Source organism: Myxine glutinosa, chromosome 2 (assembly GCF_964187855.1).
Source record: "Myxine glutinosa chromosome 2, kmMyxGlut1.1, whole genome shotgun sequence".
Classification (NCBI taxonomy): domain Eukaryota; kingdom Metazoa; phylum Chordata; class Myxini; order Myxiniformes; family Myxinidae; genus Myxine; species Myxine glutinosa.
In genome coordinates, this window is record NC_136262.1 from 113,986,441 (window position 1) to 114,007,816 (window position 21,376).

Sequence of the window (21,376 nt, forward strand, 5' to 3'; positions counted from 1 at the left end):
CCACCAAGTTTCGTCCAAATCCGTCCATAACTTTTTGAGATATCCCTCTATATGTCGATTTTAGCCCGATCTCCCAATGGTGAAGAATCATCTGCTCATGAAGCCAAACAATGGAATCAGAGTCTGTCGAGCGCTCGTTTGTGGGACGTTGTCTAATGACGGTTTTGCGATTTATGAACATATTATGAATTGTTTTTGCTTGACTGACGCGGCAATAACACCATCGTCTGGTTTACTCCAACCCTGGGGTGGCTGTACTGATTGTCGTTCGATTTCGTTTTGGTTCAGCAATTATTGGCCAAGTGGTGTAGTTCGCAGCAGAACACCAACGCTGTGGTGAATTTACCGGATTATTTATACACGGAAACGCAGTGGAATTTCTCAACGTATTCACAAGACGCTTGTTAGTTGATATAAATAGGTATTCCAATATTTTTGGTGTAATTAATTTAGAGGAATGAGGCTGAGGTAATGTCATGTGTAGATACAACGAGCATTAGAGGAGGGGTCAATTGAATATCTGAAGAGGTAGGTTTTTCTTCATTTCCCCTTTTTTTCTTCATTTCCCCTTTTTTTCTTACATTTTACTTCACCTTGTTTGTGTTTGAGACGAAGGAGATGATGACGAAATAAAGTTGATGTTGTGGTGTTTAGTCGAAATATTCACTTCCGATCTCTCTGGGTTGGATTGACGCGGTTGGTGTATCTCCGTGCCCCCTGCACCTCCCGGCTGTGCCCCCTGCACCTCCCGGCTGTGCCCCGGTTGTCCATCTGCGCAACAACGTGACGCGAGTGGAAATAGGCTTGGGAAGGTGAGTGGAACATATTTAGGTGTCATTGCTCATCCTTGTCTTTCTCGCTCTCGTATCTTTCACACATCACCCTTCTCACTCGTCCTTCCCACCCTCGTGGAACACACCCCTCTCTTCAATGAGCCTGTCTGCTGCCCCTCGCCAAGACAGTGACCTCCAACACTCGCGTGTGCAACTTCGCAATAACCTTGCATCCCCTGAATGTCTGCGTACCCCCTTCCACGTCTGCGTACCCCCTTCCACGTCTACGTACCCCCTTCCACGTCTACGTACCCCCTTCCACGTCTGCGTACCCCCCCCCCCCTTCCACGTCGAAGACTACGTATCCCCTTGCACGTCTACACTCTCCCCCCCCCCCCGCATGTGTATGCACTCCCTGCACACCTGTGTACCCCATGTGAATCTCCGCGCCCTCTTGCACGTCTGCTTACCTCATCTGTACATCTACGCGTCGCCTGCACGTCTGCGTACCCCTTGTACATCTACGCGCCGCCTGCACGTCTGCGTACCCCTTGTACATCTATGCACCCCCTGCATGTCTGCGTACCCCTTGTACACCTACATGCCCCCTGCATGTCTGCATACCCCTTGTACATCTATGCACCCCATGCACGTCTGTGCACCCCCTTCCACGTCTACGTACCCCCTTCCACGTCTGCGTACCCACTTCCACGTCTGCGTACCCACTTCCACGTCTGCGTACCCCCTTCCACGTCTGCGTACCCCCTTCCACGTCTGCGTACCCCCTTCCACGTCTGCGTACCCCCTTCCACGTCTGCGTACCCCCTTCCACGTCTGCGTACCCCATTCCACGTCTGCGTACCCCCTTCCACGTCTGCGTACCCCCTTCCACGTCTACTCCTACGTATTCCCTTGCACGTCTACCCTCCCCCCCCCCCCCCTTGCATGTGTATGCACTCCCTGCACATCTGTGTACCCCGTGTGAATCTCCGCGCCCTCTTGCATGTCTGCTTACCCCCTCTGTACATCTACGCGCCCCCTGCACGTCTGCGTACCCCTTGTACATCTACATGCCGCCTGCACGTCTGCGTACCCCTTGTACATCTACGTGCCGCCTGCACATCTGCGTACCCCTTGTACATCTACGTGCCCCCTGCACGTCTGTGTACCGCTTGTACATCACGTCCTCTTGCTGTCTGCGTACCCCCTGTACATCTATGCGTCCCCTGCATGTCTGCATACCCCTTGTACATTTACGTGCCCCCTGTATGTCTGTGTACCCCTTGTACATCTACGTGCCCCCTGCATGTCTGGGTACCCCTTGCACATCTACGCGCCGCCTGCATGTCTGCGTACCCCTTGTACATATACGCACCCCCTGCACGTCTGCATACCCCTTGTCCATCGATGCACCCCCTGCACGTCTGCGTACCTCCTGCACTTCTACACTCCCCCTGCATATATATGCATTCCCTACACGTCTGTGTACCCCATGTGCATTTCCACACCATCTCGCACGTCTGCGTACCCCCTGTACATATACGCCGCGCCCCCCCCCCCCTTACATTTCTGAATACCCCTTGTACATCTCCGTGCCCCCTGCACATCTGCGTAACGTCTTCTGCACGTCTATGCTCTCCCTGCATGTCTGCGTAATGTCTCCTGCACGTCTATGCTCCCCCTGCATGTCTATGCTCCCCCTGCATGTCTATGCTCCCCCTAGACATCTGCGTACTTCTTGTACATCTACGTGCCCCCTGCATGTCTGTGTGCACCCTACACATCTATGCTCCCCCTGCACTCTGCCTTGAAAATTTGAAGATGGTTTTATGCCATGAAAGAGGTGGCAGAGAGCCTGACTTGTGTCAAGCAAATTATGCACGAATGGAGCGTCATCATTCTAAAATTAATCTTATTTTATACGCGTACATAACATAATATGTAGATTGCTTTTTTATCACTAAGCATTGTGTAACTCGTTTGACTTTGAATTTACCATTTATTGGATACAAAGCTTCCTGCAAAAAGATCTGCAGTCACACAACGTTAAGGTGTCATGCGCGTACATTATTCACTTTATTCCAATCTATCTATAATTCCAGTAATCTCTGTGTGTATGTTTGTATGTTTGTATGTTTGTATGTATGTATGTATGTATGTTTGTCTGTGACCGCTGTTTCTCGACAACTACCGGTCCGATATACTTGAAACTTGCCAGGTATATTGCTGGGGACCCGAGGATGTGCCTTTTCAAGGTTTCATATTAATCGGAGAAGTAGTTACCGAGCTATGTCCAAAAAACGATTCAACCAATCAGAGAGCAGCGAGCTATCACGTGTGCCGAACGTGGCGAACAGACTCTGCCTCGGACGGCACATTTGAGAGCGTATTCATTTATTTCACGTTGGAAAACTATGTTGCCGTTAAACTATGTTTTAAAACTAATTAAAACTAATTTGCGATTCATCGTAACTGCGATTTGCGACCTTCCGGACAGTGAAGACTTCACTTCCGGCAGCCAATCACAGAACGCTTTGTTGCGTAGGCGTGGCCGATGTGAGAGCGAGCCGAGCCCAGCGCGTGCGCCATTACGGTTCGTAATTCGATTTCTTCCGGAGAAAATAATAATTTCTCGATTTCTTATGCGCATTATTTCTCCCAATTCAGTCAGAGCGAAGGGCGGAAGCGAAGAGCATTGTTTTTTTTGTTTACGGGCGTACGGGCGTACGGGCGGGGTAGAGCGTACGGGTAGCGTTTTTTTTTTTTTTTGGCAAGGAACGGGCACCCACGTACGGGCATGCCCTAGTTTGTTAAATGTCGCATATTGTGTGTCGTGTCAAAATTGGACCTTCTCTTTCACCCTGACCCATCTGCATGCTTGGGCATTGCTCCGAGGTGCTGGGAGTGGAGGTCAGCTGCGTGAGAGTTAATGGGACGAGAACATTCGATGACCCTGCATTCCGATTCGACCCCAAGATATGATATGTATTGGAGAGTTTATACCCGCCTCAAAGCCAATGTCAGACTGGCTTTGCATCTGGGCACTTGGCAGTCTTTCTGGTTCGGGTCTTCACCGAAGCATGTGCTCGGCCGGACTCAGAAATTTACACTCGTTTGGTCGTTCATTCGTCTGTAGCGTATTGAGCGCTTGCACCGTTTCTGCAGCTTGGAGCATGGCTTTGCCTCTGATTGGCCTGTCAAGTTGTGACCTCACGGCAGGAATGTATAATATGCTCAGGATGCCATCGGTAACTCTCCGACTTCGTTGAAAGGTGCCGTGAGACATTTGACGTCCGTCGGCAAACGCTTGCAGACTCGACACCCAGCGCCCATCCGAGGGATGACACCACTTTGTGATGGAATCCCGTGTCTGTGAAGTACCAATCAAACAGGTTATCGTCAGGTCGGAAACAAACTAGACAGGTTAAAGTTAAGGGCGCTACCTCCACACCATGCTGCCAGTCCATCAAAATGTCAATGACCATGTTGTTCAATATGCGTTTTTAATGACAAGCCGATAGTGCCCGCATTTGATTCCCGATTTGGTTCCTGATTTCCTTGATTCTCATGAGCGTTGTCCACTCCATCCCCTTTCTCCCCACCCTTTCGTTGCAGGCAATGTCCCTGGTGTTCTCTAGGACCAGGTCGCTCGTCCCAGGGAAGGAGGGAAGGATGTCCGATGCAGCGGCAGCATCTCCGCTCAAGCACTTTGTGACGGCGAAACGACGGATCAATGGAATTTTTGAACAGTTGTCATCCTACATCTCAGAGGGTGCAGTCTTCCTGGAGGGTGAGAGCTTTATCTGGCTTGGTTTGGGGTTTTTGGATGTTTGGCTTTATGAAAATTCCTCGACACGTGGCATCTTAAATTTTCTATTTTGCTTCGTCATTGTTAAAACTCTTCACCGTTCCAGAAATCCATCTGAGTAAGGAACACGACCCTGTGATTGATGAGAAGAAGGTTACAGAGGTGAAGGATTACACTGCCAATGTGGCTGGGATAGCCGAGGTGTTGGCGAGGAGGCACATGAAGGTTGCTTTTTTCGGCAGGTCTGTTTGACCACCATCAGTGATGAGGAGAGTGGGGGTGTGAGGAGGAGGAGGAGGGGGGGGGGGGTCTGTGGGTGCGTGGTGGGGAGGGGTGGGGAAGAAAAATTGTGTATGTGGGTGGAATTAGCTGCATCATGATTTGTCAGGATAAGTATGATGACGCACTGTTTACAGTCTGTTCATGCTGATCCAAACATGTTTGCTTTTCCTGCCAGGACAAGCAACGGCAAAAGTTCCGTGATAAATGCGATGCTGTGGGACAAGGTGTTGCCCAGCGGAATTGGCCATACAACAAACTGCTTTATCAGTGTGGAGGGTACGGATGGGGGTGAAGGCTTCCTCACCACGGAGGGCAGCGAGGAACGACAAAGTATCAATGTGAGACAATGTTTTGTTTTTTATTTCTCCCATCATGGACCCGCCACATGAGCGGAATTAATCCAATTGTTCCTCGTGTTGCTGGGCCCATTCTTGGTGATACCTTTGCCTTGCATTCCGACAAATGGAATCCAATCTTTTTTCTTCTTGTGCTGCTTTAGGCTTTTTTCTTGGCGTTGGGATGAACTTTGTTTGAATTGCAATTTAATGTTTGCTGCAAACAATGTATTTTCCAAAAATAAAATTTTCCATTTTTTTCTTGGAATTCTGGCCAAAGTATTAAATATTTTCAATATCTGAATAGCCCCCACTAAATCGACTTAGCGATTTCCTATTTAACAATAAATCGACTTGGCCACGTCCCTTTATTTGGGCGGTGTATAGGCAACAGAATGCTGCCTCGATCGCTCCCGGAAATAAAAAAAAATAACCCAGGTTACGTATATGAAGCAAAAACGTGCGTCCTGCTTTTGTGCATATCTAACGCATCGTGATTATATAACCTGGATAATTACTTCTGGCACCGAAGGTGTGTGGAAGTTATGTTTTCACTTCTGTTTGTTTGTCTGTGAGGAGGATATCTGAAAAGGTTATGGGCAGATTCAGATAGAACTTGGTGGACAGGTTGGGTGTGTCGTGTGACGAGGAAGAATCTATTCGATTTTGGTGAAGGTCCGAATACGGCTTCGTATACGATAACTTTTTAATTTTTTAAAATGATTCTTCACCATTCAGATATGTAGTGCCAAAAATGACAAATATGATATTTCAAAACGTTGTGGACCGATTCGCATGGAACTTAGGTGGATGAGTTGGGTAGGGGGCAAGAACAAGCCGATTAGACCTTGATTCAGGTATGGATGCAGATCCGGCCTATCAGTGGGATGCCAAACGTAAACCGTTCAGCCTGGTTGAGGTATGTGCTTTACCGAGTGTCGTTATAAATCTAATTGCACCCACCCTCTGCCCCAAGGAAGAAAATTCCAAGATGGGCAAACAAAAAAAATTCTTAAATATTTGATGAACTCAAACAAAGCTACAAAACAGGCACAACTTCAGGGTGCCCTCATTAATCCCTGAAAGTTTCAGCTTCCTTGGTCAAATCCTCTCGGAGGTGTAGATAGAACATCCAACATACATACATACATACATACATACAACATACTTGCCCTCCATTATATATAGATGATGTATGTGATGGCAGTACCATTGCTAAAAACCAATTTCATTTTGAGGTTTGTAACAGTTTGTTTCAAAATGACTGTGCATGCTGATCCTTCAATGGACAATTGTGTTTAAACAGACTGTGAACCAACTAGCCCACGCGCTCCATCAGACGGCCAATCTGGGCACAGGCAGCCTCGTTAGTGTCTTCTGGCCTAAGTCCCGCTGTGCGTTGCTTCGAGATGACCTCGTCCTTGTCGACAGGTTTGCCACACCATCTTATTCCCCCCCCCCCCCCCCCCCCCAATTTTGGTGTAAAATGTTTGCCATTTTGTGCCATTCTTTGTTTGTGACACCTCTTCTCCGTTTACCCCCATAGCCCAGGGGTGGACGTCACAACTGAGTTGGACAGCTGGATAGATCGATTCTGTCTGGATGCTGACGTCTTTGTCCTGGTTGCCAATTCCGAATCCACGTTGATGGTGACGGTACGGTGGGGAGTGCAATTTCACAATTTTATAATTTTATTATAGGTTTTCCCGCTCAATTTCATATTTTTTTCAATCAATTTCATAAGTAGAGCGTTCAATTTAATGTGGTATGCGCTCGCCAATGAAAACAAGCATTCAATTTTTTAATATGGTCAACCAAATTCCCACTCCGAGCGTTCAATATTTAAAAATCGTCATTCAAATGTTAATTACGAGCATAAGTCTTCAAGGAGCATCCAAATTCATCCGCAGCTGTTTTCAGCTGTCGTCGGTATCGCTTCGGTCATTCATATTCACGAATGAGCAACCATATTTTAAATAAGTACATTGAATTTAAAAGGTTAGTAAATACGTGCTCATCACGCAAGAGAAGTGTACTCGATGGCATCGCCATTCGCAGGTGTACATGCCAAGTTGCCTGGCTCCTCAGGAAATCGAAGGTTAAATCTTATCTGATGATGACGCTAGCCTACTGATTGTACAGAACTGTTTTTTTTATTTTCATTACAGTGTAACTCATGATCTACTATGTTTAAGGAAGTGTACATGTTTTTGTGTGTGACTGGTAAAAAAAATGGAGAAAAAAGTGTAACATAGCTTTGTTTTGTTATCAACGGTTGTTGAACTTATACATACATGGGTATTAATGTATACATGATGCATGGAATAAATCCCCACACTTCTTTGACACAATGTAATTTCTCCACTTCTCTCTTTTGTATTCTTGCGGAAGTGAGGGAGAAGTGCTGTTTGTGTGTTTGAAGCGGTGCAAGGGTTACGAAGCGGGGAAGTGAAGCGGAAAAGTACAAAATACACACACACACACACACACACACACACACACACACACACACACACACACACACACACACACACACACACACACACACACACACACACACACACTGCAAACGTTACTCTAAAAGTTACAATAAACTCCATGTCAATAAATGCATCAAAAGATTATCAGAACATCTTGTGCTAGGGAATGAATGTCTGCAAGCCTTGAAATTGATTGCACTTAACATGAAAATGTTTGCTTAAAAATGAAATTGTTTGCACGAAACGCAAGTGTCAGAGAATCCATGTGAAATTGAACGCTCAAATATGCATTCTCAATTTGATTGCTCCTTAACGAATTTGGATGCTCCGATTGTGTAATTGAATGCACACAATGTTCCGTTATCGGTTTATGCGTGAAATTGATAGCTCGTAAACGAAATTGAGTGAAAAAAGTATGAAATTGAGCGGGAAAACCAAAAGTATTATTATTATTTGTTAGCTGGCCGAAGAGTCGTATAAAAGCTGTCAAATAAATCACGTGTGCACAAGTGTTACGTGCTCCTCCCCGACCCCCTGGTCACGGTGGACCTCCGAACCCCGAGAGGAGTCATGGCAGAAAAATGTGTTATTCTGTATGTCAAAGATCAATGGTGAAGCCACACCAATTTGTTACCAACAAACAAACAAATATTGTATTAAGATCACACAAGAACAACAGTACAACAATAACAGTAATCAAAAGTACAATCAATATATACCCTATGATGGTACCATCAGTTTCATAATATGTAACTCACTGTGCTCCAAGTGAGCGAAAAGAAGAAGATTCCTAATGTCTCTAATTCCCGGATTCAAGCCAAAGTTTATTCGCTCCAGCGATCGTCAGATCAATGTCCAATCGAGACCAGAATCCCGTTGGGTTGGCAGTTACAGTCCTGCTGCCAAAGCTGTGCAAAGGCGCCCTCAAGGCAACTGGGAAATCCAAAGGCGCCCTCCAGGCGACTGGGAAATCACCCCCTCGGGTATGGACGTTCTAAGGCTCACAGTCGACGAACCTCCGATTTACCTTCAAAATCCGCGTTGCACACACACACACACACACCAGATACGTCTGAATGCGGTGAAAACGGCTGACGTGAAGCAAAGAAAAACCTTGCGCGACGCGCAAAGGCTGGAGCGAAGCAAAGAAACCTTGCTCGATGCACAAAGCGCGCGAGTCCAAATGGCCAACGGCCCGTTCTCGAGACGAAACGGCCCGATGATGATTCTCTCCGGAATTGATCGCAAAACCTGACACGCAGATTAATCGGTCACAGCGATAACCACTCTGTCGCAGGAATCCCTTTCCTGGGAAACCCAAAGTTCCCTCGTGACTCTTGCTCGCCAACGTTCGCTCCAGAACTCGAAGCGACTAGGCTTCTTGTCCGACTTCACTCGCTCCGCCTTCTTTTTTTCTCTTCTTCCTCTTCGTCGTCCGGTTCCCGATCTGGTTTCTTTTAACTCTAACTTTTTCACCTTTTGAAAACAGTTCATAAAAAATAAACCTTTTGAAAACAATAATAGTACATGGAATCAACAATGTTTACAGTGGATCAAAACCACCACAACGGAAGTGACAAATCCGTAACACTTCCCCCCCCCCCCCTCAAGAAAGAAAGTTTGAACATAGTGAAAACTTTCTTTGCAGGCAAAAACTCTTTTAACAAACAAAAGTAAAACTCACACCCAAATCATCAATTCACGTGAGCAACAATAATTAATATTTCCCAAAAATAAAGCAACAAAACTTCCAAACAACCTACAGAAATTTCCTAAGTTAGTTCACTCTGGACAAAGCATCAGCAACGACATTGTCCCTGCCCTTTACATGCTCAATTTCCAAGTTGGACTCCTGCAAAGCCAAACTCCATCTCATCAACCTCTGATTTTTATTTTTCATTTTTTGAATGAAGGTTAAGGGGTTGTGATCAAAAATCCAAAACAAAAGCAAATCTATAGCACTTTTTGAAGGAGGCCGAGCTGAGAACCAGGTTTCATGGTGGTTGGGTGGTGAGGCCTGGAAGTATTCACCACATGGACGCCTTTAGGAACGTGGAGTTCACGGTTAATCCGTGTAGGAATCTTGGCTCGGCTGCTCCGCAGCCTTTAGTGCTTCAAACTCTTCCTAACTTTCATAATAATCACGGTTGGAGTGCTTGTCGCTGTAGTCACGTGAATAGCGGTCTCCTTCTCGGCCACTACCCTGATAATCATCCCTTCGGGAGCTGCCGTAACTCTGGGAGCCTCCATAGTAATCTCGACTGTGGCCACCACCAAAACTACCACTCCCAACCCTGGAGCCATAGCCACCCCTGAAACTACCTCCACGTTTTCTTCCTCTGTAGCCCCTTCGACGCCCATGGCCTGCCTTCTCCACTATTATGGTCTGACCATCCAAATCCTTGCCATTCAAATCCTTTTCTGCATCTTTGGCGTCCTTTGTTTTTTCAAACGTGACAAAGCCAAACCCTCTCGACTTTTGCGTCTCCTTGTCTTTTATCAGCAGCACTTCCAAGAGTGGTCCATATTTGCCGAAGACAGAGTACAGAACATCTTCCCTTGTGTTGAAGTTCAGTCCACCTACAAAAAGCTTGCCAACATTGCCTCCATTCATGACTTGTGTGTGCTGACACTTAGTTTCAGGGTACTTGACAAGAAGTGTCTGTGCAAAGCGTGACGTCAGTACCTTCCTCTTCTCTTCAGAGCGCTTTCTACCCATAGCACGAGTCGTGGTACAGGATGGAAGGATACCCGGAATCTCCTGCTCTAACTGTGCAGTGTTATTTTCCATACTAGGCTTTTCAACAAACCTCGGGTTACCAGAAACCTGACCACCGGCCAAATCATTCCCGATAACAAAAGAGATTCCCTCTACAGGAAGAATGAATGAATGAATGATCGTTTTAAGGCCATTTTCCCCGCTAGAGCGGGGGTTAGCCTTGCGGGCCCCATGACAATCATGGTTCCCTGTTTGAGGCAATGTTTTTATGGCCGGATGCCCTTCCTGACGCCAACCCTTGGTCACGCTCTTGCTCTTACGATGCGCAGGGATACGGTGTACCTATTCTAAACCGTGGTACACACCGGGATCATTCATCCCAGCAAGCTGGTACTCAATTTGCCGACCTCGGAAGGATGACAGGCTGAGTCAACCCCCCTGGCGTTAATTCAGCGATCGATCGGGATTCGAACCCAGGATCCTAGGAGCCCAAGCCGGCACCCTAACCGCTAAGCCAACACCAGAAGAGTGGCTTGTAAACCTACGGTGACCGGTCCTGACACCAAATCAGACTTTAAATGGATGACATGAAGTGGAGCTTTAACAAAGCCACCAACCCCTTGTAAAAGAACACTAACACCAGTTGCCGTCTTCTCTGACAATGGAAAAATGCCTTCAAGCATCAAAGATTGATGTGCTCCTGTGTCCCTCAATACCCTAACAGGTCTCTGGTTCGTTAAGTCTCCATCCAGTGACACAAACCCCTCTGAAATAAAAGGTTTGTAACCCTCTTGAACTAGGTCGTTCTGTGATGCCGTAACTTTGGCATGGGAACCTTCACAAGGCACTGTCCTCCAAGGACGATTTCTCGCATTTGCCAATCCATTCGGAGTTGTACTAGTCTGACTCCGCTCCTGATTTTTCCTTTTCAGGGCGTAACATTGGGACATCAAATGCCCAGGTTTCTTGCAAAAAGCGCAAGTGGGCTCGGAGGAAAAACTCGAGGTCTGCCTTGGGCCCCCCGGAAGATAAGTCTGTCTTGGAACTGTAGTCTTCTGATCCCTAAAAGTTGCGGTATCAGATTTGTCCTCAGAATCATCTCTTGGCCGCCTCCATGAATATTTGTTCTCCGCACCGGATGTACCATAACTCCCCTGGCGAACTCGAGGCGGGAAGTTAGGTTTGTGGAACCCCATCCTGTGTGTCAAGGCGTAGTCATCTGCCACGGTTGCTGCCTCATACAACTCTGGTACCTTCTTTTCCTTCAGATGTACTTTAATGTCCGTGTGGACACACTGTTTGAATTCCTCCACCAAGATCAATTGTCACAACAGTTTGAAGTCTTTCCCAATCCCCTTTGAATCACACCACCGATCAAACATGGTTTCCTTCATTCTGGCAAACTCCACATGGGTCTCACTCTCCCTCTTCCTGGCATTCCGGAATTTTTGCCGGTAAGCTTCAGGGACCAATTCATAGGCTTTGAGAATGGTTTTTTTCACTATCATAATCTGCACATTGGTCAATCGGTAAAGCTGAATAGACATCTTGAGCTTTACCCACCAGAACACTTTGCACTAACATAGTCCAGGACCCCACAGGCCATTTTAGCATTTGAGCCACTTTCTCAAAGTGTAAAAAAAACTTGGCTACCTCATTTTCATTGAAGGGTGGAACCAGCCTCACATGCCTACCAACATCCCAGATGTTCTGACTAGTTGTCGAACTAGCCGGCATGGATACGACTTCTCTCCGTCCTCCCATTAATTCCAGCTCCTTGAGTTTAACTTCCTTCTGATACTCAATGTCACGTTCCTTTAACTCCCTTTCAGCTCTCCTTTCCTCTGCTCTTTCCTTTGCTCTTCTTTCTTCGAGTTCCCTTTCAGTTCTCCTTTCCTCTGGTCTTCTCTCCTCGAGTTCTTGTTCCTGTTCTACTCTTTTTTTTTTCGAGTTCTCGTACCTGTTCTACTCTTCTTTCCTCGAGTTCTCGTTCCTGTTCGACTCTTCTTTCCTCGAGTTCTCTTTCAGCTCTCCTTTCCTCTGCTCTTCTCTCCTCGGCTTTCCATTCCAACTCTTTTAACCTTTCCTGGCTCTGCAGTTGTATCTCCATTTTCCGGAGCTCCACATTTTCTTTTTCCTCGGGTAACCAATCCAAGGCTACCTCTGTCCATGTTCCCTGTCCCACCAGAGATTCTACCACCAATGTCTGCATCTCTGCTTTCTTCATATGAGCTCGGACCTCCAAGTTAAAATGTTTGGCCAATATCAAGAGTTCCGATCTTTTTAGCGCTTGGAACTGTGCCTCATTAGGGGATGCCGCAAACCTTTCTGCGTCAAACACCATGGTGACTATCAGTTAACACCTGTTAACCTTCACACAATTTTTTTTCCAATTTTTAAAAATTTTTGGGAATATTAGAAAAATTCCAAATTTGGGAATTTTGGGAATGTTAGGGAATTCTATCCCGGACAAGATTTATCAACTTAGGAATCCCGGACGAGGACCCCAATTTCAATTTGGACCAATTTTGGACGAGTTCCCAATATCCCGGACGAGCCCCCAATTTCTGTTACGTGCTCCTCCCCGACCCCCTGGTCACGGTGTACCTCCGAGCCCCGAGAGGAGTCACGGCAGAAAAATGTGTTATTCTGTATGTCAAAGATCAATGGTGAAGCCACACCAATTTGTTACCAACAAACAAATATTGTATTAAGATCACACAAGAACAACAGTACAACAATAACAGTAATCAAAAGTACAATCAATATATACCCTATGATGGTACCATCAGTTTCGTAATATGTAACTCACTGTGCTCCAAGTGAGCGAAAAGAACAAGATTCCCAATGTCTCTAATTCCCAGCTTCAAGCCAAAGTTGATTCGCTCCAGCGATCGTCAGATCAATGTCCAATCGAGACAAGAATCCCGTTGGGTTGGCAGTTACAGTCCTGCTGCCAAAGCTGTGCAAAGGCGCCCTCAAGGCGACTTGGAAATCCAAAGGCGCCCTCCAGGCGACTGGGAAATCACCCCCTCGGGTATGGACGTTCCAAGGCTCATAAGTCGGCGAACCTCAGATTTACCTTCAAAATCCGCGTTGCACACACACACACACACACACACACACACACACACACACACACACACACACACACACACACACACCAGATATGTCTGAATGTGGTGAAAACGGCTGACGTGAAGCAAAGAAAAACCTTGCGCGACGTGCAAAGGCTGAAGCGAAGCAAAGAAACCTTGCTCGACGCACAAGGCGCGCGGTGTCAAAATGGCCGACGGCCCGTTCTCGAGACGTAACGGCCTGACGATGATTCTCTCCGGAATCGATCGCAAAACCTGACACGCAGGTTATAGTCCATGGGCCAGGATCCCAAATTTCCAGTATCGGTACCACCCGGGGTGACTAATTCTCTTTGGTGTTTTTAACTTGCTATATGTCTCTAGTTTGCATTTTGATATGATAGCCCTTGCAGACTCACAGCTTTTAGAGTTTATCACTTCTTGTAATGGACATGCCCCATGGATGAAAGGCACGAACACACACTTTACCACTATCCTTTATGCTCACACCACAATCTTTCTGTTAAGAATCAGTTCAGTCACAGACAAGCATAAAATACCACATAGGGATCCTTTCTTACCAGTATCACGAATGTAGGCAGTCATTCTCGTACATAAAGGCAGATTTTGTAGATGAAGTGGGTTGTTTTCAAAAAAATTCGAACTTAACTTAACAAAATATTGATGCAAGTTGAACAAAATATTTATGTTTTTGTCAAGTCACACCCTGTGACAAATCAGACTCTAGGTTTCCTGTTTTAAGCAAGGTCTTTGATTCAGTAGAATCAACATGCATCCATGACACTTTTTCTTTGGCTCTTAACATTATTAAATGAAGTACAGTTTCACGTTTCTGTTTATGCATAATTATGCCACCAAGTTATTCATCATCACCGTCATCCATATCAGAGTCAGTTAAATCCACTTCTGGCTCTTCTTCACTGGCTTGATTGCTGCACGTTTGTAGTTTGCACATGTCTGTGCACTTCAGGCCATTGCTGAGGCAGTTACATGCTGGTAGTTTGCATGACCACACACATTTGCAGGAGAGCAGCTGCAGCACAGCATCTGGTGCAGGTGAGCCATGCATCCACTCAACAGCCAGCTTCCCATCCTCATCAGTTGTCCAACCACAGTCCTTTGGGCTTGGAACATAGGGCTGGCTCTGCAGACATCTCCTCCAGATGGCAGCTTGATAGTTTGCATGGCGAGTATGCATGAATAGACAGTCCTCACAAGGAGGGAGTTGACTTGACTCAACTTCTCCACGTCTGGCACAGAACAGTTGGTATCGAAGCTTGTTGACTTCAGATGTGCGGCTAGAAGGCATGTACATATGGCAGGTGATCTCCTGTAGCTTCTGGAACAGTTCTGCAGATACTTCCCATGAACGTCCAAGTTCCATGAAAGCTTCCTGGTTGGTCTTGTCAGACTTCACCTGCTTCAAGGTCGTCATCTTCCCACGGCCAGCGAATGCACTGACTGTATCACAGCCCGTGAAGGCATGCATACCAATCAAGGCATCACAGACAGTACCTCCCAGTGCATGGCTTAGCTTGGTGATGTCCAGGAACCTTGTCCGGTTCTTTGTTCCACATTTCTGGTACATGGGACATGGTATGTTGCTGCTGACCCCCAGGCAGATAACCAAGACGTCTGTATCCTCAGCAGTGATGACAACAGACTTGTAGCCAGATTCTGCTGCATGAAGAGCATGGAGTAGTAGGCGAGTATCAGCTTCTTCCTGAGGATTTTAGCTCTGTGGCCTCTTCCCATTGTTCTTTGGTGATCTTGAAGCAAAGCTGCTCACAGGTAACATAGAGTACCTTGTCCTTGAGTTTCTCTCTCTGTCTTGGCCCCTTCCATTCCTCTACCAGAAACTTGATCAGGCTTGTTTTGTTCGAAGGACTGCTGAGCAGTTTCCTCCATTGCTGGATGTTGTGCCCAGGTGCAATGTTCCGGAATTGGATTCCAGTGTCTGCACCCCTGTTGGCTCTTTCTGCATCTTTAATGGACGTCTCCTTGTAAACGTCAAAGACGACATCGATGCGATGGCTCTTGGCACCTTCATTGAGAACACTTGACAAGGCTGATTCTGCCAGCTGTGAGAAGGTCTTGTCATTCCCTTTCAGTTTCTGGACCAGGCTCATCCCATCAATGACAGTTGCTGATGGCTCTGGGAGGAATTCTGCTGGAGAAACGTTCTTCTCCAACTCTCTCGCTAGGGCTGCTTTGTTGGTCTTACGGAGAGAGCCATCACCGTTGGCGAGAGCCCATGGCAAAGGCCCCAGGGGATGTGCCAAGACATCGCTCATGTGTAGCTTTCTGTTTTCCGTAACAAGGATCATCTGGCCAAACAGTTTCCTGTCAGCCTGTAGGACCACATCTTTGGCACGACCTTGGTTGCATGGCTTCTTTCTGATGTCAGAGAACGTTTTCAGTTTCTTCTTCATCATCTTGTCATGGAACTGGGTAGATGGTGCACTTGCGTGCATGCGTTCTTGCTTGAAAGTTTGATATGCCTCCTCTCCTATCCTGCGGCCTCCAGAAGGTCCTTCGCCACTAGTTCTGGTGGTGCGGCTGTAGCAGTTGACAAGCTGACAAGCTCTCCATGATCAGGGATGAAAGGATTCAGCCAACTCGCGTCCATCAGCTGAACAAGGGACTGGACATCAGCCTCATCTCTTCTGATCCTAGGCAACTGTAGGTCTGGATGACTGAAGTCAACTCTCTGCGAGCCTTTCCCTTGCGAGGGCAAGGAGGAACTTAACACTTGACACTTAAGCTTAGTTTGAAGTACACCCTGCCAGCGCCCACGGCGGGACGGCAGGGCAACCAGAAGGGACGAGGTTCTCCTGACCACGTGGCCCTCGATCTGGGAAGCGAGAGGCGTTCCATTAGTGGACGCGCCCCTCACGCCCGACTTTTGGGCGGCCCCGGCAGGCCGTTTGTTTTGACGTTCCGTGACAGGCCCCGCACCCCCACCTCCGGGCCGACCGGGCGACCGGAATGAATCCCGGTGTCCCGATCCGAACCTTCAGAGCGGGCCGGCTGCACTTTCCGTCCCTGCGGTCCCAAATACCGGAACCACCCGAATACCACTTTATTTGACAAAATGAGGTGCGGCCTACAGCCTTAGAAAACCAACCCTAAATAAGTCAATACCTCCAACGAGAGGGTGGTGGGAGGGTGATGGGAGGGTGATGGGAGGGTGATGGGAGGGTGATTGCAGGGTGATGGGAGGGAGATGGGAGGGCCTGCCATTTGGGATGGGAGGGCATCAAATCAGGCCGCACCTCATTTTGTCCAATAAAGTGGTTTTAAAATATTTTTTGATGGTTCTATGCTTATCATTAGATGCATAACGTTCATAGGGAGGTATAGATATATGGATTGACATCGGATGGCATGGGATTCGGGATTTAAGAGCTTCGAAGTTTTTTCATTAGGAATATATGCGATTTGTTTTGGGGGGCCCTTAGAGCTAACGGAGGCTCGGATTTTAATTCTGATTCCAGATTTCGCAGTCGCTAGTACGTCTTAACACTCGACAGAAACAGGCCCTGCGAAATTTCCAGGATTTTCGGTAAAATTACTTCAGGGTAAAGTTACATAGGAAAGCCCCATGTTAAATCTTCGTTGCCGAAGGACTTTATTTTTTGCGCTCCGGGCGACCTCCCTGTTTCTGTCGTTGCGGCCGTGGACGTGCCGGTCTGTCGTTGCGGCCGTGGCCGTGCGGGGCCGTTGATTCCGCCGTAGCACGCTAACGCGTAGGCTCGCGCGCCCCTGGTCCGCCGGGGCTCCGCGGGTGTCCTACCGTGCCTGGCTTGCCGGTGCCCGGGGACGGATTTCGCTGTCTAAACATGGTAGCGCTAGGCCAGTGGGACCGCCGGGACCCACGTGCACTCACAAGGTGTTCTGCGCGTGGGCGGCAGTATCAGACCGGGACGCCCAAAGGCGCCACGCACCCAAACGCAGAGTCATGTTGACGTATCATGCCCCTCAGCTGCCTTAAGTACCTGCTGCGGTACGCGGATGTCAAATAGTGTCTAGCCACAGCTCCACCTTTCAGGCTGAAACCTTTCGTACCTCCAGCTGTCTGGGTGTCTTTGTTCACAGTCTCCTTGATCGTCTGGTCCACAGGTATCCGTCCAAAGGGATTCTGGCTCCCAATCTGGACTGAAAAGCCACCCTGCATGAAGTGGGCATGCACTTCAGGATGTTCAATAGGCAGCCGAGACATCGTGGCATAGTAGTAGGTCAGGAAGCGGGCGTAGTTTACCTTGTCATAGGCAAAACACCATGGGATCATCTCTCGGATTGCTGCAAGGTGAAGCATCCAGTTGCCCTCTCTGGAAGCTCGAATCAGGCCAAGCACGATCTCAGTCATGTCCAGGTAAGACATCCAGAATGCTGATAGGCTGTGTTCACCTCTAAGGGAGTCCAGATAGACTTGAAACAGCTTCAGGATGCGTGTGCATGATTCATTTTCAAGCAGCTCTTCGAATGATGCCTGATAGACACTGCTGTGGAAGCTGGCAATGCTCTTCAGGGTTTCTTCCAGGTGGTGAACTTCTACTGCATGGTTGTCCTCTATCCAGGGAAGGAAGCCTTTCCAGGCAAGCCTCATCAATGCCTCGTACACAAGCTTGTGTAGTCTAACTGCTCTGTTGTATTTGCGGCCTTCCAGCAGCCCAGCCACTGAGCCTTCTGCAATGACACCCGATTCAACACACAGATCCCTGAGCCCTGCATCCTGAAAACGCTTCCCTATGGTGGAGAGGAGATTGTAGATTGTGTGGAAGGCCCCCATTCTAATGATGATGTTCTTGAATTTGTCTTGTTTCCACACTATCTCTGCAACCTTGGCATAGAGTGCTTGGTCAAACACACAGACGATCTTGTTGAGCTGTAAGGACTGCATGATGCCAAGTGTTTGCTCTAACACTTCATTCACAGTGGACATTTCTGTTGCAGGAGCGCTGATAGTGGGCAGGTAGCTCACAGTGTCCTTGATCACTGTGGTGTTACTGCGGATCTTGATGTTGAACCCAGTCCAACTACTGATGCTCTGGTTCTCAGAGTCTGACATCCGAGTCAGGAGCCAGACATGGTTCTTGGTCTTTGCGTCTTGGACCTCTCTGGTAGTGTCGGCATCTACAGTCTCAATCTTTGGTGGCCCAGCTCGCTTCCCAACATTGTAGGTTGGCAGCATTAATGGGGTAGAACTGATGCTTCTTTTCTTGGACCTTGTAACTGCAGGCAGGACATTCTGTGGCATGGGGCCTGCCACTTTGGGCTGGACAGCAATGCCGTTGACTCTGTGAGAAGTACCTGCTCCACTCAGTGTCTCTTCAAGACTGTCAATGTTGTCCCAGGCCAGGGTTGTGGACACACCTGGGTAGATGTTTCCTGGCAGTGGGATGTCATCCTTTGAGAGTTCCAACTTCTGGATGCAAAGTGCTGTGTCAATCTCCTCAACCTGTGAGTAAGAAACACAGTGGCCAAGGCGATTCAGAGTTCGTATCATTTCTGTGTTTCCTGTCAAAGACTTCACAGCAAATGGGAGAAGTATGTGCTTGGGTGGCTTTGTCTTGCCACGGGTGACAGCAAAGACCAAATCACTGCCAAAAGAAGTGGCAAGACGTTGGACTCTCTTGGAGAGATTTGCACAGTCACACTCTCCAGTCAGCAGGGTATACAGGAATTCCTTGACCAATTCAGGAATGACACTCTGCTCTGTATTGGGTGGCCATGCTTGACTGACGTCTTGCTTCTTGATCTGGTTCCTCAGCTGCATTGCTGCTTTGGTTAAGACATCTCCAGAGCTGGCAGTCCTTGCTTCTTGCAGATCCTTCTTCATGTTGTGGGCTTGTTTGGCAAGATCATCCATGGAAAGGCTGTCTGGATAGAGGAGAATCTTTCCTTTCTCATCAGAGACAAAGTGGAGTGATCCTCCCAGCTCACTTTCCAGCTTACGACGAACATGTTTCTTCGTTGAGGGTTTCATTTGGGTGATGCCATGTGCGTTCATGGATCTCTCTAGCCTACCTGTGAGGTCTGTCATAGGCAGTATTTCAGGATTGGGAAAGAATTCATTCCTGATATACAAAAAGAGTTCCTCGTAGGCTTGTCTCACTGCTTCCTCATACTCTGCATCCTCTCTTTGTTCATTCTCCTCACCTGCACCAGAGCTGGCAGAAGACTCGTCTTTTGTGTACAGTTTGTAGCATGACTTGTGGTAATGTCCCTCTGCAGCAACAAGGTCTCTGCTCAGTAAGGCAAGGATTCTTGGATCCAGTTTTTTGGTTGCTGCGTTGCGAACCCTGGCATCTGCACGTAACTCAACACACTGGATGAGGGGTTCCCTTGTATTGTGTCCTTTTAGGTATCTGCTCGACTTGTTGCAGAAAATGCAGATTTTATCATACACTCTTGATGTACCTGGCGCATCCCTAGCTGATCTTCTTGAACTGACCTCTCCAGGTTCATCTTTGGGGTCTTTGGAAAGGAGAGAGTCAAGAGACTTCTTCATGGTGAAAATGCTACGGCATTTGCGATGATACTGCAATTGTGGTATTTGTCCTTCTTCAATGCCTTTGGCTATATCCAGAAGTGGAGCATGCTGTCTGATCTCTGCAGCCCTGAGCAAAGTGTTCCATGAGTCCAGATCTTGTGGTGACACCAGGGAGTCGGAGTCTTCATTGGAGCAATGAATGATACAGTCAGTGCGTGCTCGCTTCCTTGGCAGGGTGGCACCTTCATCTCTACTTGGTGGATCCATCATGTACACCTCAGGACGTCAGCACACTACAGTAGACACCTGCAATGTACAAGCAGCAATCTGTGTTCCAGCAATCCAATGCATTCTTTGTTCTGACAGTACCATTGAAAGTAAAACAAAATCTTATTTAAGATCTGCCACATCTAGACCTCACTGGTAAGTTAATCCTAGAAAAGGAAAGGATATTACCATAGTTAACTGATCTTAACTAATCAAACTTAATTAACCTTAATTAGAACTGCAAAAGATAACTTACATAGCCAGATATCTCACCAGTTCCATCAAAGGAGCTGAAAAAAAGCTTACATCTATCCGCAATTAACTCTTCCTAGAAAAAAAGCTGACCGTGAGTACACAATTATCCAATAAGAAAGTACAGCCAAATAGGAAATGCATTTATTTTGCTCTGATGTTTAATAATTACAATATAGTAGCATTTCTCACATGGTTTTAGTTCTGTATTGACTGAAATTAGATGTGATCTTTGCATACCGCAAGATTTAAATGAATTACGCAATGCCGCTATTGGGTGAATTTGAAGTTTTTACAAAAAACTGACAAAGCTGCCGGTGTGGAAAAGCTATCATAGTCAGTCAGGTTCAGTATGTCCAGATTTAAAGTTTCGTTGGATTTTTTGGGGGATTTGGAAAACTATATATTTTTGGAAACTATATTGTATAGTCAGTCAGAAAACCAATGTTGCTATTTGCACAGACTCCTGTATGGCGGCCATCTTGGATTTTCAAAATTGCTGCCGTAGAACTAATTTTTCTCAATATCTCAGCTTCTAAATAACATAGAGCTTTGATTCTAACGGCTAAACAAACATTTTCAAGGGCCCCGAATCCAATGGTAACAAGTTCGATAAGCTAGACATGACCATAGAGCTCCTATGTGGCGGCCATCTTGGATTTTTCAAACTGGCCGCCGTAAAACTGATGTAACTCACCTTCTAAAGAGCACGGAGCTTTGATTCATCATTGAGTAAAGTCATCATCATCATCATCGCTTTCGTTCATCACATCTTGAGAGTCCTCATCATTTTGGCACTGGATGTCACACTGACAAAGGTCTGTACAAGCCAAGTTGTTTGTTCTGCAGGAACATCTAGATGAAGA

At 47.1% G+C, this 21,376-nt stretch overlaps 1 protein-coding gene across 4 annotated transcripts in view; it reads left to right on the forward strand.

Annotated features, from left to right (window-relative positions):
- Positions 1-317: 317 nt before the first annotated feature.
- MFN2 (mitofusin 2) overlaps positions 318-21,376 on the forward strand; it is a 128,912-nt gene continuing 107,853 nt past the window's right edge. The window contains exons 1-7 of one of the 4 annotated variants that reach the window (XM_068107393.2): positions 318-528; positions 655-812; positions 4,389-4,563; positions 4,688-4,823; positions 5,039-5,201; positions 6,505-6,629; positions 6,745-6,853. In XM_068107393.2, the coding sequence (XP_067963494.1) occupies positions 4,392-4,563; positions 4,688-4,823; positions 5,039-5,201; positions 6,505-6,629; positions 6,745-6,853 (705 nt within the window). In that variant the 5' untranslated portion in view covers positions 318-528; positions 655-812; positions 4,389-4,391. Of the gene's footprint in view, positions 529-654; positions 813-4,388; positions 4,564-4,687; positions 4,824-5,038; positions 5,202-6,504; positions 6,630-6,744; positions 6,854-21,376 lie in introns of those variants that run through there. The other 3 variants (XM_078771443.1, XM_068107394.2, XM_078771445.1) reach the window with 3 other exon arrangements.